Consider the following 15,656-nt stretch of genomic DNA (forward strand, 5'->3'; position numbering starts at 1 on the left):
GAGATCATGATCAGCAATTCATGTCATGGCCTCCACGCTCTCCTGACTTAACCCCATGCGATTTCTTTCTGTGGGGTTATGTGAAAGATTCAGTGTTTAAACCTCCTCTACCAAGAAACGTACCAGAACTGCGAGCTCGCATCAACGATGCTTTCGAACTCATTGATGGGGACATGCTGTGCCGAGTGTGGGAGGAACTTGATTATCGGCTTGATGTCTGCCGAATCAGTAAAGGGACACATATCGAACATTTGTGAATGCCTAAAAAAACTTTTTGAGTTTTTGTAAGTGTGTGCAAAGCATTGTGAAAATATCTCAAATAATGAAGTTATTGTAGAGCTGTGAAATCGCTTCAATCATTTGTAATAACCCTGTAGTTCCTACATCACAGCAATGTTCCAGCAAATCACTCAAAACATTTTACTGAACATTTAATTGCAGTTGGTACCAAATTTATATAGCATGCTCTCTATACCTGGAACTTTCTATGAAGAAAGAACTTTTGTGGATACAGGGCACTGAATGCACTCGGTTAACTGACAACACTAGGAAATAATGGTTCTAAAAGATGACTAAATGCATTGAAAATTATTTTGAAAATGTGTTCAAAACTTTCCATGTACCCTTTTTACAAACAGCCCTTTCCCCCACACTAGCCATTATCCACGGCTGCACTTGCATATCAGCAGTTTTGTTATGATGAGTGATAGTAAATAAGCTACTGTACATGCAATAATATCAGCTGCCCTCATGTGTATGCATGTTCAGGTAAGCGTAGTTTATGATGTGCACCCTGCTCTCCACGCTCCCTATTTGTCCCAATGCAAGATGCATCAGCATGCACAGCTGTGCTGCTGAGCAGTGCATATAGAGAGGCATGGACAGGAGCGTGCATCTACGCACTGTGGTATTGGAGTAGCTTTACGTTATATAATGTGTACATTATGCAACAAATAGTGTGGAAGTATGGATTAAACACATTCAAGACAGTATAAGCATTGTATTCATTACTTTGAATCATACCACGTAGCACATATTTTTCCCAAATTCATGTCATATTCTTCAAATCAATAAGGATGTTGTACAACACACTTTCTAAAGCAGCTTAAGTTTTTCCTGAGTGTTCAAGCTATCTCTACATCAAATTCAATGGAAATCAGTTGAGTGGGTTGGTTGTGAAAAGGTGCCTTTTCAGTTACATCTTGTATTAAGTGCTGAAACTTGTAAAGATAAAAACTCTATTAAATCTCAGTACAGGAGGACAATAAATCAATCAAAAATTGAACTGGATAGATGTTTACAACACTTCTGACTCAAATGGAAGAGACAAAGTATTCACTAACAAAATTTCTTCCTCTTTTGAAAACTGTTTTCCCCTAAAGGTAGCTCAAATCACACAGAAGTCTAATAAGCCATGGATTACACAAGGAATAAAGATATTGTGTGCAAAAATAAAGGAGACTGTATCTACTATCTAGGAACAGCTCTGCTGTTAACATTATAATGCATTACAAAGAATATTGGAAAATACTGAAGCAAGTAAAACAGAAATCTAACCAATTTTATTACAAGAAAAAGATATTACATCAGGCAACAAAATAAAAATTACATGGAATACAGTGAAGACAGAGGTTGGTGGGGCCAAGAAGGAAGAGGAACAGATAGCTCTAAAAATAAATGAGACATTGGTAACAAGTGTATGTAGTGTTGAAAACCTGTCAAACAAATACTTTGTTTCTGTTATGGACAGCTTGGGGTTATCAACTTTAGTAAACAGTGCAATGGATATATGAGGCCAGTGTTTACAAACAACTTCAGTAAAATGAAAATGAGACTCACATCTCTCAAACAAATAGATCCAGCATAAAATCCTTAAACTCTAAATATGTATTCTGATTGTTATGACAACATATCAACGAAGAAAAATGAAGAGTGCTCATGCGAGTTGAGTTCTGACTTAAGTTATTTGGGTAACCAATCTCTTATCAGTGGAACATTTCGAGACTGGTTAAAATATATATATCTTTACAAGATGGGCAATAAAAAGATACCACCAAACTATCGACAAATTTCACTTTTGCCAGCTTTTTCAAAAATATTTGAAAAGGTTGTGTTCAACCATCTTCTTAAGCACCTGACTGAAAATAATAATATGTCCAAGTCACAGTTTGGGTTCCTTAAGGGTTCCAATATAGAGAAAGCTATTTACACGGACAGTGAGAATGTACTTAATTTACTAGATAACACATCAGAGGCTACTGGGATTTTCTGCAACCTGCCAAAAGCCTTTGACTCTGTGAATCACACCATTTTCTTAAGCAAATGTGAATATTATGGTGCCACCGGCAGTGCTGCAAGATGGTTTGAGTCTTACCGAATTAACAGAAAACAAAAGGTGTTGTTGCAAAATACACTCCTGGAAATGGAAAAAAGAACACATTGACACCGGTGTGTCAGACCCACCATACTTGCTCCGGACACTGCGAGAGGGCTGTACAAGCAATGATCATACGCACGGCACAGTGGACACACCAGGAACCGCAGTGTTGGCCGTCGAATGGCGCTAGCTGCGCAGCATTTGTGCACCGCCGCCGTCAGTGTCAGCCAGTTTGCCGTAGCATACGGAGCTCCATCGCAGTCTTTAACACTGGTAGCATGCCGCGACAGCGTGGACGTGAACCGTATGTGCAGTTGACGGACTTTGAGCGAGGGCGTATAGTGGCCATGAGGGAGGCCAGGTGGACGTACCGCCGAATTGCTCAACACGTGGGGCGTGAGGTCTCCACAGTACATCGATGTTGTCGCCAGTGGTCGGCGGAAGGTGCACGTGCCCATCGACCTGGGACCGGACCGCAGCGACGCACGGATGCAGGCCAAGACCGTAGGATCCTACGCAGTGCCGTAGGGGACCGCACCGCCACTTCCCAGCAAATTAGGGACACTGTTGCTCCTGGGGTATCGGCGAGGACCATTCGCAACCGTCTCCATGAAGCTGGGCTACGGTCCCACACACCGTTAGGCCGTCTTCCGCTCACGCCCCAACATCGTGCAGCCCGCCTCCAGTGGTGTCGCGACAGGCGTGAATGGAGGGACGAATGGAGGCGTGTCGTCTTCAGCGATGAGAGTGGCTTCTGCCTTGGTGCCAATGATGGTCATATGCGTGTTTGGCACCGTGCAGGTGAGCGCCACAATCAGGACTGCATACGACCGAGGCACACAGGGCCAACACCCGGCATCATGGTGTGGGGAGCGATCTCCTACACTGGCCGTACACCACTGGTGATCGTCGAGGGGACACTGAATAATGCACGGTACATCCAAACCGTCATCGAACCCATCGTTCTACCATTCCTAGACCGGCAAGGGAACTCGCTGTTCCAACAGGACAATGCACGTCCGCATGTATCCCGTGCCACCCAACGTGCTCTAGAAGGTGTAAGTCAACTACCCTGGCCAGCAAGATCTCTGGATCTGTCCCCCATTGAGCATGTTTGGGACTGGATGAAGCGTCGTCTCACGCGGTCTGCACGTCCAGCACGAACGCTGGTCCAACTGAGGCGCCAGGTGGAAATGGCATGGCAAGCCGTTCCATAGGACTACATCCAGCATCTCTACGATCGTCTCCATGGAAGAATAGCAGCCTGCATTGCTGCGAAAGGTGGATATACACTGTACTAGTGCCGACATTGTGCATGCTCTGTTGCCTGTGTCTATGTGCCTGTGGTTCTGTCAGTGTGATCATGCGATGTATCTGACCCCAGGAATGTGTCAATAAAGTTTCCCCTTCCTGGGACAATGAATTCACGGTGTTCTTATTTCAATTTCCAGGAGTGTACATGTGCAGTAAGCAGTCAATCTTCATCTGATCGAGAATTAACTACATGAGGTTTTCCTCAAGCTTCCATCTTGGATCCATTGCTTTTTCTTGTGTACATTCTCGTCTGTTACATTGCCAGATGCTAACTACATTTTGCTTGCAGACGATACAAACATTGCAATACCCTACCAAATCAAGTACAGACTTAGAAATAGCTGCTAATCAAATTTTACTGACATTAATAAATGGTTTAAAGGTAATTCGCTGTCATTAAACCTTGAAAAGAACCACTATGCAGCTCAGAACCAGTAAGGGATTTTCTTCCAGCATGTGTATAACATATAAGACATGCAGATCAAAGAGGTTGACATTGTTACATTTCTGGGATTACAATGCGACAATAATAAATTCAATTGGGAAGAGCATATACAATTGCTGAAGCACCTAAACAAGTCCGTATTTGCAATGATAATGACGTTAGACATATGAGAAATAAATATTAAAAAAACTTGCATACTTTGCTTAGTTTCATTCCATTAACAGGGTCACATTCTGGGGTAACTCATCAAACCGAGCAAAAGCATGTAACAAGACTCATTTATGATGTAAGTTCAAGAACATCAAGTAAAAACCTGTTCAAGGAACTTCGTATTCTGACCACTGCTTCTCAGTATATTTATTCCTTAATAAAAGTTGTTGCAAGTAATACACATCTACCAATAGCTCAATACATAGTATCAATAGTAGGAATAAGAACAATATACTTAAAGACCTAAAATCACTTACCTTGGTCCAAAAAGGGGTTCAGTATTCAGAAACACACATTTTCAATAAATAGCCAGCAACCATTAAAAACTTTGTTTCAGATAAAGCATAGTAGAAACAGAGTTTGAAAGACTTTTTGATAGGAGACTCCTTCTACTCTTAGATGAATATCTTAACAGGGACTGTTAAGACTAGCTTTAGGAAAAAATGTCTGTCAGACTTCAGTTTTGACAGCACTTGGTCACAATAGTCACAATTAGGTATTTTGTATATGATAAATTTATTAAAAGCGCATAACTATGTTTCATTATGACAGTGTATTAATTCTGTAAATGATAATAGTTCCAGTTTACTGTAATGTATTCACCTATTTTGACAATCTCCTGGCAAATGATCAGTGTATTAAGTATTATGTTCAAATGTTTTATGTTTTTTATGCTATACTCTTTGACTTATTCCACATCCATGAGAATCATCTTATTTTTGGGCCTATGAAACAAAAACTGATTCTAATCTAATCTATGATGTCTTTTTTCCCCACAATCAGATTTAGATGAAATAAAGCCTATACAGTGCCCCACACTATGCTCAGGTTACCTGTGCAAAGCCCATGGAAATTGTCTGGTAGTTTTGGAGAAGCATTTTCAGACAGACAGATATGACATTTTTACAGTTTTATTATTATTATAGGTGAAATATGTTGTCTTACGTGAGATCTTACAATTAATTCAGTCCAGTAGCCTAAAAAAATTAACTACATACTTAGTGAAATAACTTACCTTGCTAACACTATTTGCCCATCGCACTGCAACTCTTTTGCAGCCCAACATCTTTCCATCAAGACTTTCTTTGGCCTTTTTGGCATCGACACACTCTTTGTAGGTAACAAAGGCATATCCACGTGGTTGTCCTGCTAATGGCCCCGAACGGTGGAATAGCAGATCAAATCTCTCGAAATCTCCATATTTTTGCAGGATTTTGAGGAGGTGGTACCAGTAATAAAAAAAGTAAGACAAATAAAATGTTAGCTCTATGAACAGGATAATAATATCCACACAAATGTGTAATAAAATTCGGTTTGGCTATGCATACAAGACAGTCATTGATTTAAATGAAGCATTTGAAGCCTAAGAAGTATTACACTACCTGACCAAAGTATCAGAATAGATCACCAAATGTGCATCTGGTGTTACAATCCCATTCACTTGTATAAAAGCAAAAACCACTCACAGTTGGTAGTGAGCAAGGACAGCGATTAGATCAAGGGTGCTCACAAATCTAGCACAGACTAGTTAGTAGCTGTGTAATTTTTAATGTTGCTTTTCTCTCTTGCAATGTTTTTTTCTCTTTTGTCAAACAAAGTAACCTCTACATCTACCTTGAATGCCAAGATTTTCATCACCTTGGGTTTTACTTATGCCTTCTCCCACACTGCACTTACGGTTATTGTTTCATTTTGGAAATTACTGTTTGTAGGTTGTTATGATACCAGAAACACATCAACACTTCACACGTAGTGTGACTGTGAAACACATGTTGAGATACAGTGACAATAAAATTAGAAAGGGCCACTGAAGAAAGTACTTCACAGAATGTGGAAAGCTTAATGGGACAGATGCTTGAATGTATCAGGTATTTTTTCTGTGCTTGCTAACCAGTCAAATAAGAGTCCCTGGATTTAATTTCCTACAAAATCAGATTATCTTGATACTGGCAGTAGACAACTACTTACGCAGAAATACGAATTTTGCCCTCATTACAAAGTACATTGACTTTGCTTTCCAGGAGGAATTGGTTCCTATTCTTCCACAGACATTCTAATTAGGATTTCTCCGGCAGCATTGTAAGTACTGTAGAACACTGTATGAGGGAATTTTATTACACCTTCAGACAATGTAATTGTCTGAAAACAGGACAGCTGATAATTACAATTACAAAAATGATTTTTTTTAAATTTATTAACATAGAACACAATGTTATGAAAAGGAAAGATGCTACTCATCATATAGTGGAGATGCTGCATTGCAGATAGACACAACAAAAAGACTGTCACAAGTAACACTTTCGGCCAATAAGGTCTTCGTCAAAAGTAGATAACAGACACACAAATACACACTTACACAAACACAACTCACACACACCTGGCTGCAGTCTCAGGCAGCTGAGGCCACACTGCAAACAACAACACCAGTGCATGATAGAAGTGGTGAGTGGGTGGGGGTAAGGAGGAGGCTGGGTTGGAGAGGGAGAGGGATAGTAGGGTAGGGGTGGCGGATAGTGGCATGCTGCTGGAGAGTGCGCAGGGATGAGATGGAGGGGAGGGCAGCTATGTGCATTCGAGAGGCTGGATGGAGGATAGAGGAGAGGTGGGGAGAAGGGAGTAATGCAAAAGGAGAGAAGTAAAAAGACTGGGTGCAGTGGTAGAATGAGGGCTGTGTAGTGCTGGAATGAGAACAGAGAAGGGGCTGGATGGGAGAGGAAAATGGCTAAAAAAGGTTGAGGCCAGGAGGGATACGGAAATGTAGGATATACTGCAGGGAAAGTTCCCATCTGCGCAATGCAGAAAAGATGGGGTTGGTAGGAAGGATCTGTCTGGCACAGGCTGTGTAGCAGTCATTGAAATGAAGGAGGTCATGTTTGGCAGCATGCTCAGCAACAGGGTGGTCCACTTGTTTCTTGGCCTGAATTTGTCAATGGCCATTCATGTGGACAGACAGCGTGTTGGTTGTCGTGCCCACATAGAATGCAGCACAGTGAATGCAGCTTAGCTTGTAGATCACATAACTGGTTTCACAGGTAGCCCTGCCTTTGATGGAGTAGGTGGTGGTGGGAGGATGTATGGGACAGGTCTTGCATCTAGGTCTACTACAGGGGTATGAGCCATGAGGTAAGGGATTGGGAGTAAGGGTTGTGCAAGGATGGACGAGTATATTGTGTAGGTTTGGTAGACGGCGGAATACCACTGTAGGAGGTGTGGGGAGGATAGTGGACAGGACATTTCTCATTGCAGGGCACAATGAGAGGTAGTCAAAACCATGGCGGAGAATGTAATTCAGTTGCTCCAGTCCTGGGTGTTACTTTATGAGGGGAATGCTCCTTTGTGGCCGGATGGTGGGACTTTGGGAAGTGGTGGAAGCATGGGAGACTTATTTTTGTACAAGGTCGGAAGGATAATTACAATCTGTGAAGGCTTCAGTGAGACCCTTAGTACGTTTTGAGAGGGATTGCTCGTTACTGTAGATGCAATGACCATGTGTAATTAGGCTGAATGGAAGGGACTTACTGGTATGGAACGCCTGGCAGCTGTCAAAGTGGAGGTATTGCTGGTGGTTAGTAGGCTTGATATGGATGGAGGTACTGATGGAGCCATCTGTGAGATGGAGGTTAACATCAACGAAGATGGCTTGTTGGGTTGAGTAGGACCAGGTAAAGCAATGGAACACTTTTGTCAATCTTCTCTGCAGCATAGTGGGAACTTCATACTTTCAGAATCAAGAACTTGTATCAAATAAAGTTATTTCATTTTGAGACTCACTCAGTGATCCTTGGATCAAGATTTCCTATCCATAATCTTCTGTCTTCTAACTTATTTTCTGGTAGTGGGTCTAGTGGTAGTGGATTTGTTATAGTCTGGAAAAAAATGCAAACATCCAATAGTTATAAAATGACTAAGGAACTAATCAAAAAGCTACACTACTGGCCATTAAAACTGCTACACCAAGAAGAAATGCAGATGATAAATGGGTATTCATTGGACAAATATATTATACTTGAACTGACATGTGATTACATTTTCACACAATTTGGGTGCATAGATCCTGAGAAATCAGTACCCAGAACAACCACCTCTGGCCATAATAACGGCCTTGATACACCTGGGCATTGAGTCAAACAGAGCTTGGATGGCGTGTACAGGTACAGCTGTCCATGCAGCTTCAAAACGATACCACAGTTCATCAAGAGTAGTGACTGGTGTATTGTGATGAGCCAGTTGTTTGGCCACCATTGACCAGACATTTTCAATTGGTGAGAGATCTGGAGAATGTGCTGGCCAGGGCAGCAGTCAAACATTTTCTGTCTCCAGAAAGGCCCACACAGAACCTGCAACATGTGGTCGTGCTTTATCCTGCTGAAATGTAGGGTTTCACAGGGATCGAATGAAGGGTAGAGCCACGGGTAGTAACACATCTGAAATGTAACATCCACTATTCAAAGTGCCGTCAATGCGAACAAGAGGTGACTGAGACGTGTAACCAATGGCACCCCATACCATCACGCCAGGTGATACGCCAGTATGGCGATGATGAATACACACTTCCAATGTGTGTTCACCGCGATGTTGCCCAACACGGATGCGACCATCATGATGCTGTAAACAGAACCTGGATTCATCCGAAAAAATGTTGTTTTGCCATTCGTGTACCCAGGTTCGTCGTTGAGTACTCCATCGCAGGCGCTCCTGTCTGTGATGCAGCGTCAAGGGTAACCACAGCCATGGTCTCCGAGCTGCTGCTGCAATTGTCATCAAACTGTTCGTGCAGATGGTTGTTGTCTTGCAAAGGTCCCCATCTGTTGGCTCAGGGATCGAGACATGGCTGCACGATCCATTACAGCCATGCGGATAAGATACCTGTCATCTCGACTGCTAGTGATACGAGGCTGTTGGGATCCAACAAGGCATTCTGTATTACCCTCCTTAACCCATCCATTCCATATTCTGCTAACAGTCACTGGATCTCGACCAACGCGAGCTGCAATGACGCGACACGATAAACCACAATTGCGATAGGCTACAATCCGACCTTTATCAAAGTTAGAAACGTGATGGTATGCATTTCTCCTCCTTACACGAAGCATCACAACAACGTTTCACTAGGCAACGCTGGTCAACTGCTGTTTGTGTATGAGAAATTGGTTGAAACTTTCCTCATGTCAGCATGTTGTAGGTGTTGCCACCGGCGCCAACCTTGTGTGAATGCTCTGAAAAGCTAATCATTTGCATATCACAGCATCTGCTTCCTGTCGGTTAAATTTCGCGTCTGTATCATGTCATCTTCATGGTGTAGCAATTTTAATGGCCAGTAGTGTAGATACAACAGTTATAACTACATTTCACTAGTTATACTTTATCAGAACATATGAAATATCAGAAAAGTGTGCCACAAAATAAATATGTGCTACAAATGATCAATGGCCTTTATAATTTGAGCAATACAACCATTATTTCACAATTATGTAGAATATGTTGCATGCCTATTCATATCTGCAACAAACTTTAGAACCTCAAGAAATATAATAAAATGGATTGCAGGAAGAAATAGTTTTGTTCTGTTATTTTTTCAAAAATTGATGCAATGGGGACATGTGAAAATACTGGTGGAACCTTCCTGAAAGTACGAATAGAAAAAATTAGATCCATTAAATATTAAAGATAAGAGAACCCTCTTTTTCTAATATCAGTTCTTGGTATAAGGCACCACTACATGAAGAAATTTCCAGCATGATTGCAAACGACCAACATCATGTGGTCAGAATTACGTAAATGAAAAACTGAATGTGAACATGTCAGTTCTAAATTAGATACAATGCTATTTTCAATAAAAAAAAGTGTGATATGCAGTGATTATTGCCATTTTCACTGCCAGTAAGAAATCATAGCTTTTTACTGATCAAAGCAGCCAAAATATCTTTGTTTTGCTTTTGGTTACCATTTGAATGTGACATACACAAATTCAATATATTATATGTGCATAGATTTTGAAATGAAATACCTTAAAGAACACGTCAGAACACATTATGTATTATTATCAGATGACCCCTGGCCAAATCCATACATATTACAAAAATGGATGTATGTACATGTGTATGTATGTTCTGCATCTCCTCCTAAACAAATGAACCAATTTCAACCAAACTTGGGGCATGCATCCAAGCAACTATAACAGTGAGGGCAAGAACCGTCTACCTATCACAGTTCTTGAGATATGATATCACAAAGAATGAGATGCGTGAAAACTGCCACATCATACATGACATTTAAAGTTATTACTTCTTTGCTACTTATTCTATTTGAAACATATTTTGCACAATGTATCCACATATGACACTGAATGTATCTACACGAACATATCATTCTATGACACACAGTTCGAGACATATTATGTCATAAACACTGAAATGTATGAAAAACTGCAGCATAATGCTTAAAGTTTTAATACATTTCTTCTTTACTTCGAAGACATTCCTACAGTTGAAACAACTTAAGGAAATCTTTGATGCCTGGCACCACTTTTGGCAGCTTTTAATTGCGAAGCACAAATGTGTGCAGGCAAAAAGAACAGCTGTCTATAGAGACACATGAAGCAGCTGCTCTCAGCATACAAAAACTGTCCGGCATCATTTCACACTGTGTCTACGGCATAATTTCAAATATGTTTTCATGAATACATGGAAATTAAATTTTTTTTAATAGTACATCACAAACACAGTAAATTTTTTTTCCTTTCTAATAGAAAACTGGCAGAATTGATACCTGGGCAATGTCAGGTTTGTCAGCTAGTAAACAATAAAAATAAATAAATAAAGCATCTATTACAAATCCCTTCTGTGCACTACACTAATTACTAATCTGCACTGTTGACAGTTCTTATTCACGTGATACCAATCATTGGCATTTACTTTATTCTGATTACACTCAAAATTCTGATGAAGGCTAGGTCCACAGCCTTTACGGATAACTGAACAAAGCCATTCTGTTTACATGGTTGGTGACAGATGTGGTTTAACTTTCTATCAATAATATGGTCATTAGGGAGGGAATATTAGCTGTATTGGAAAATGACTTCAGCCATGCCCTTTCAACAAAACTATACCAGCATCTGTATTACAAAAATTAGGGGATTTATGGAAAACCTAATTCTGGATGTGTTTGTACTTAGGATCTGAAATCTCAGAATCTAAATACTATATGGACAAAGTAGCTAACATGGCATGCAAGTTCTTCATTTAAGAATTGTCATAAATAACAATTTCCTGTTTGAAGTCTACACAATACTTCTCAAATTTTTTGCATCAATACTAGAATTCTGAACTGATGGATATAAAATAGATACATCACACCTTATGGAAGTTAAAAGTTCTCAACTATGCATTATGAGAAAAGTGAATGGTCTCTATTTCCAGAATTCATCATTTATTTCTCAGTAAGTGCTTTCCAAAGTAATTTATATAATGAAGCTGTAATCTGAATTGCAAGGATGTTGAGAGGAATACAAATGTGCAAATAATAAAAGGAAGCATATTTTTAAGTGATGACAATATAAAGATTTCTTCACTGCTGGGCAAGTCTACACACAACACAAACAGATATAAAATTCTAGTGAACAAATTTTGAGTTGGGCTATATGTGGTGAACTAGCATAAGAATACGGGAATTTTTGTACTATGTTAATAACATTGCATATATTGAGATTACCCACAAGAAAAAGTTGTGAACTACTCTCAAAAGTTCCATTTACGAAAACGCAGTAATGGAAAATATTTTTCTGCAGGACACTGTACGACAGGTTCAAGACTTTCTCTGTGACATTGTAATGCTTACAGTTCTCAGGTGACGAAACTAATGAAATTTAAAAATAAAGTCATCTAGACAATGAAACAACACATGGCAAATCAACAGATAGAATATTATAAACATAAAAAAACAGAAAAAGGCAGGAACAAAAAACCATTTACAGGCCTAACAGCAGTATGTATGAAGTGTTTTACAAAGTTGTAAAATGGTCACAAAAAACTCAAACTGCTTCCAAACAGACAGGCCTTCAGGGAAGAAAAGGTCAGTTATACAAGGTCTAGATATGTTAATGTGACCACAGCCTATGTTCGATGTCAATGTGCAATAATCACTCACATCACTTGCACTAGCAGCGGAGGAGATATAAAATGTGTTAGGGGATGCAGAAAGCAGTGCAGTCACTGTCAAATGCAGAAACAGAGTGATTTATCTGACTTCCAAAAGGCCACTATCAGCAGCGTATGAGCCTCCAAAACAGGTACCTGGTTTACGCATCCATGCTGACTACCGTTCATCGGCGACAAAGGCTGGCATTTACATGCCAATACCACAACTGGACGTCCACTGAGAGGCAACAGGTGACCTTTTCAAATGAACCACGTTTTATGCTCCATTGGACAGAAGAAAGTTGGCATGTACAGTGTGAAATGTCTGAAAGCAAACACCCTGTAACAGTCGTTGGAAGGGTCCATGCCGGAGGAGGGAGCATTAAGGTCTGAGGGATGTTTTTGTGGCATTCTCTGGGTTCTATCATCATTCTGGAAGGCACAGTGGATCAACACAAGTGGGTATCTATCCCTGGGGACCATGTCCACCCCTACATACAGTCTGTTTTTCCTTGGCACAATGGCATCTAGCAACAGGACACTGAAACGTGTCACACACCTTGCAGTGTACATGCATGGTTTGGAGAGCACCATACTGAGTTTATTGCACTCCCCTGGCCAACAAATTTCCCAAGTTTAAGCCTAATCCAGAATCTGTGGAACCACCTTAACTGGGCTGTACACACCATGGCTCCTCAACTGAGAAACCTGGCACAGCTGGCCAGTACTGGAGTCAGCATGACTTCACATTCCTGTCAGTACCTTCCAGAACCCCACTGACTCTCTTACACCTTGCAGCGGTCTGTACTGTAGAAGGTGGTTATTCAGACTTCTTGACAGGTGGTAACATTAATGTGACTGGACAGTGTATTAGGGTACACTAGGTAAAACTTTTCCACAATTTGAAAGGTGGTTGGAGACAATGTGTTAACATGGGACATGTGGTTTATTGAATTTAAATTATACATATGACCTTTCCATAGAAAGCCTTCAGTGCTCCAGTATCTAAGCCCAGAGCGGTCGATAGCAGCAGTTTCTGTTTCTACGCAGGGTTTATTTTAGAGTTTTTATCACAAGCTTCTGTCAAAGAAACGAATAATATCTGTGTGTTAATCTGAGGTGACTAGCATTAATTACATTTTAACAGTGACTGCATATTTTGTCAAGCATTAGCATTTGTGTGACTTGATTTTCTAGTGAACATTAACTGTTTATATATGTCTACAACAGTGATATTTATTTCTGTTTTACGAGTTTGTGGATTTTGTGATTTTTACTGTAGAGTGAGAACTTTCTGGAGCAGATTTTTAGTGCTAGGTTTTATGTTTCTTGTTTACACAAGGTAATTTCACTAAGTGGGGACAAGCAGCAGGAAATGATCCAAGAGAGGATGAGGAGCAAACATGTCTTATGGCCGGAAATGCATGATGTCTGTACCACAGGGTATCTATTAATTCATCATGTCTATACAGTTCAATGCAGTGTATGACATGCTGTGATGACACAACTGTTTGATGAGGTGTTTGAAGTGATCTCCAAGAGCCTCTTAAGCTTGTGTGAATATGACACACCAATGACCGATGGACACATTCAAATGTGAGGCAAAAAGGGCGCTAGAGTATGATATTAGACCCTACCCCCTCCCATCTAACATCTTGACCATGGCGACAAATTGAACTGTAGCATGAGGAAACCAATGAATGTGAGTGTCAGACAGACCTGTTGCATTGCCTACTGTTTATGTCTGGGCTGTATTTAAACACACAAACTGAATTTAGAGCACTTTTCATCACAAAAACTACAACTTGAACGCAAATTCAGAAATTGCAAAATAGGTAATGAACATGTCTCAGAGGAGTACTTTGACGCATATAATTTATTTACATATATCATGGATTAACTAAAAAAATGGAGTGGTTACCAGTGTCAAACACTGCATAATGTGGCTTGCTGAGTATAGGTGGAGGCGTTATTACCACTGTGGTCATGTTCGTATTATAGAAAACGTATTTCTGTACATGAGCTGTTGTAGACAGACATGACAGATTAAATAAAGCACTATTTACCGGTTCAAACAACAGCATTATACTCAACAACAAACGTGCAAACAGAGGGTCCCAAAACAAGTGAATAGTCCTCTGAAATCAGAGACAGGGGGGGAGAGAGAAACAGATGACTGGTACATTATAGTAACAATTTCACTCAACGCATGTGGCCATAGAGCGCATGTCGCAATCAACGATTTTAGTTTTTTGACTGGCCTATCATCAATCTGTTGCTGAACAGTGAAATTCACACTTCTGGTCGTTCCCTCAACTCACGAGGAAACCGATACCCCCGGCTGTGCAACAAATGAATCGGTCACGACAAACAAGATATAGAAATTGGGGGGTTGGACTGATTTAAACTTGACTCGACATTCTACTCTTACGTATTTGTGCGACACGCTGTCCGTCTGCCATTGAAAAACATTTCTGCCTGCCAGTTCATTAATTAATATACTCCAAGGATATACACAAAATTACAGCACACAAGCACATACACATAGATTTTGTTATAAAATCGACACACCTCACATAAGCTCATTACGACTCAGCTAAAGAAGCTGAACTACAAACAACAGCAAAACAATAACATAAACAAAATAATACTGAAAGTGATTCCACACCGATAGAATATACACAGACAGTTTGGAACAAAGATAGCAAACCAAAGACATAAAATTCTCTATATTTTTGATGCAACCGCAACCAAAATCGGTGGATGAATTTGTTGGACGCTAAACTATGTGACCATTAGCGCCTTTTCACTAGTTCCTGATACTGGTTAATGCATAGCATTCTCGTTAAAACGAAAAGCAAAGGCCATATAACGATAGTCACAGTAATAGACATCGTCACTTACAATACCCACTAGAACTATTAATACTGTTGCTCAGCAGATCCAGCTACAGGGTGCGCATATAAATTTTTAAAGTTATTACTTGGTTCAGACGGTGGAGAATCATATCCGACTCATACCGTGTGTCACAATTGGTGTCTGGGGCACATAAAGAGTTCCATTTTTGAAGAAAAAAGGGTGCTGCCCATAATATATCTCCATGCTGAGCCGAAATGTAATCAAGAAGTGCAAATGGCGTAGTACGACAGCACCCTATGCGCCGTTCTCCTAGTGT

General features: G+C 40.4%; 1 protein-coding gene across 2 annotated transcripts in view; it reads right to left on the reverse strand.

The window, feature by feature from the left end:
* The window catches only part of LOC126191258 (probable RNA-binding protein 18), a 39,103-nt gene extending 23,904 nt beyond the window's left edge, over positions 1-15,199 (reverse strand). Inside the window, exons 1-3 of one of the 2 annotated variants that reach the window (XM_049932069.1) lie at positions 15,053-15,199; positions 8,116-8,212; positions 5,362-5,573 (exon numbers count right to left, since the gene is read on the reverse strand). In XM_049932069.1, the coding sequence (XP_049788026.1) occupies positions 5,362-5,573; positions 8,116-8,212; positions 15,053-15,067 (324 nt within the window). In that variant the 5' untranslated portion in view covers positions 15,068-15,199. Of the gene's footprint in view, positions 1-5,361; positions 5,574-8,115; positions 8,213-12,637; positions 12,686-15,052 lie in introns of those variants that run through there. The other variant, XM_049932067.1, reaches the window with a different exon arrangement.
* Between the last annotated feature and the right edge of the window lie 457 nt (positions 15,200-15,656).

Source organism: Schistocerca cancellata, chromosome 6 (assembly GCF_023864275.1).
Source record: "Schistocerca cancellata isolate TAMUIC-IGC-003103 chromosome 6, iqSchCanc2.1, whole genome shotgun sequence".
NCBI classification, from domain to species: Eukaryota; Metazoa; Arthropoda; class Insecta; order Orthoptera; family Acrididae; genus Schistocerca; species Schistocerca cancellata.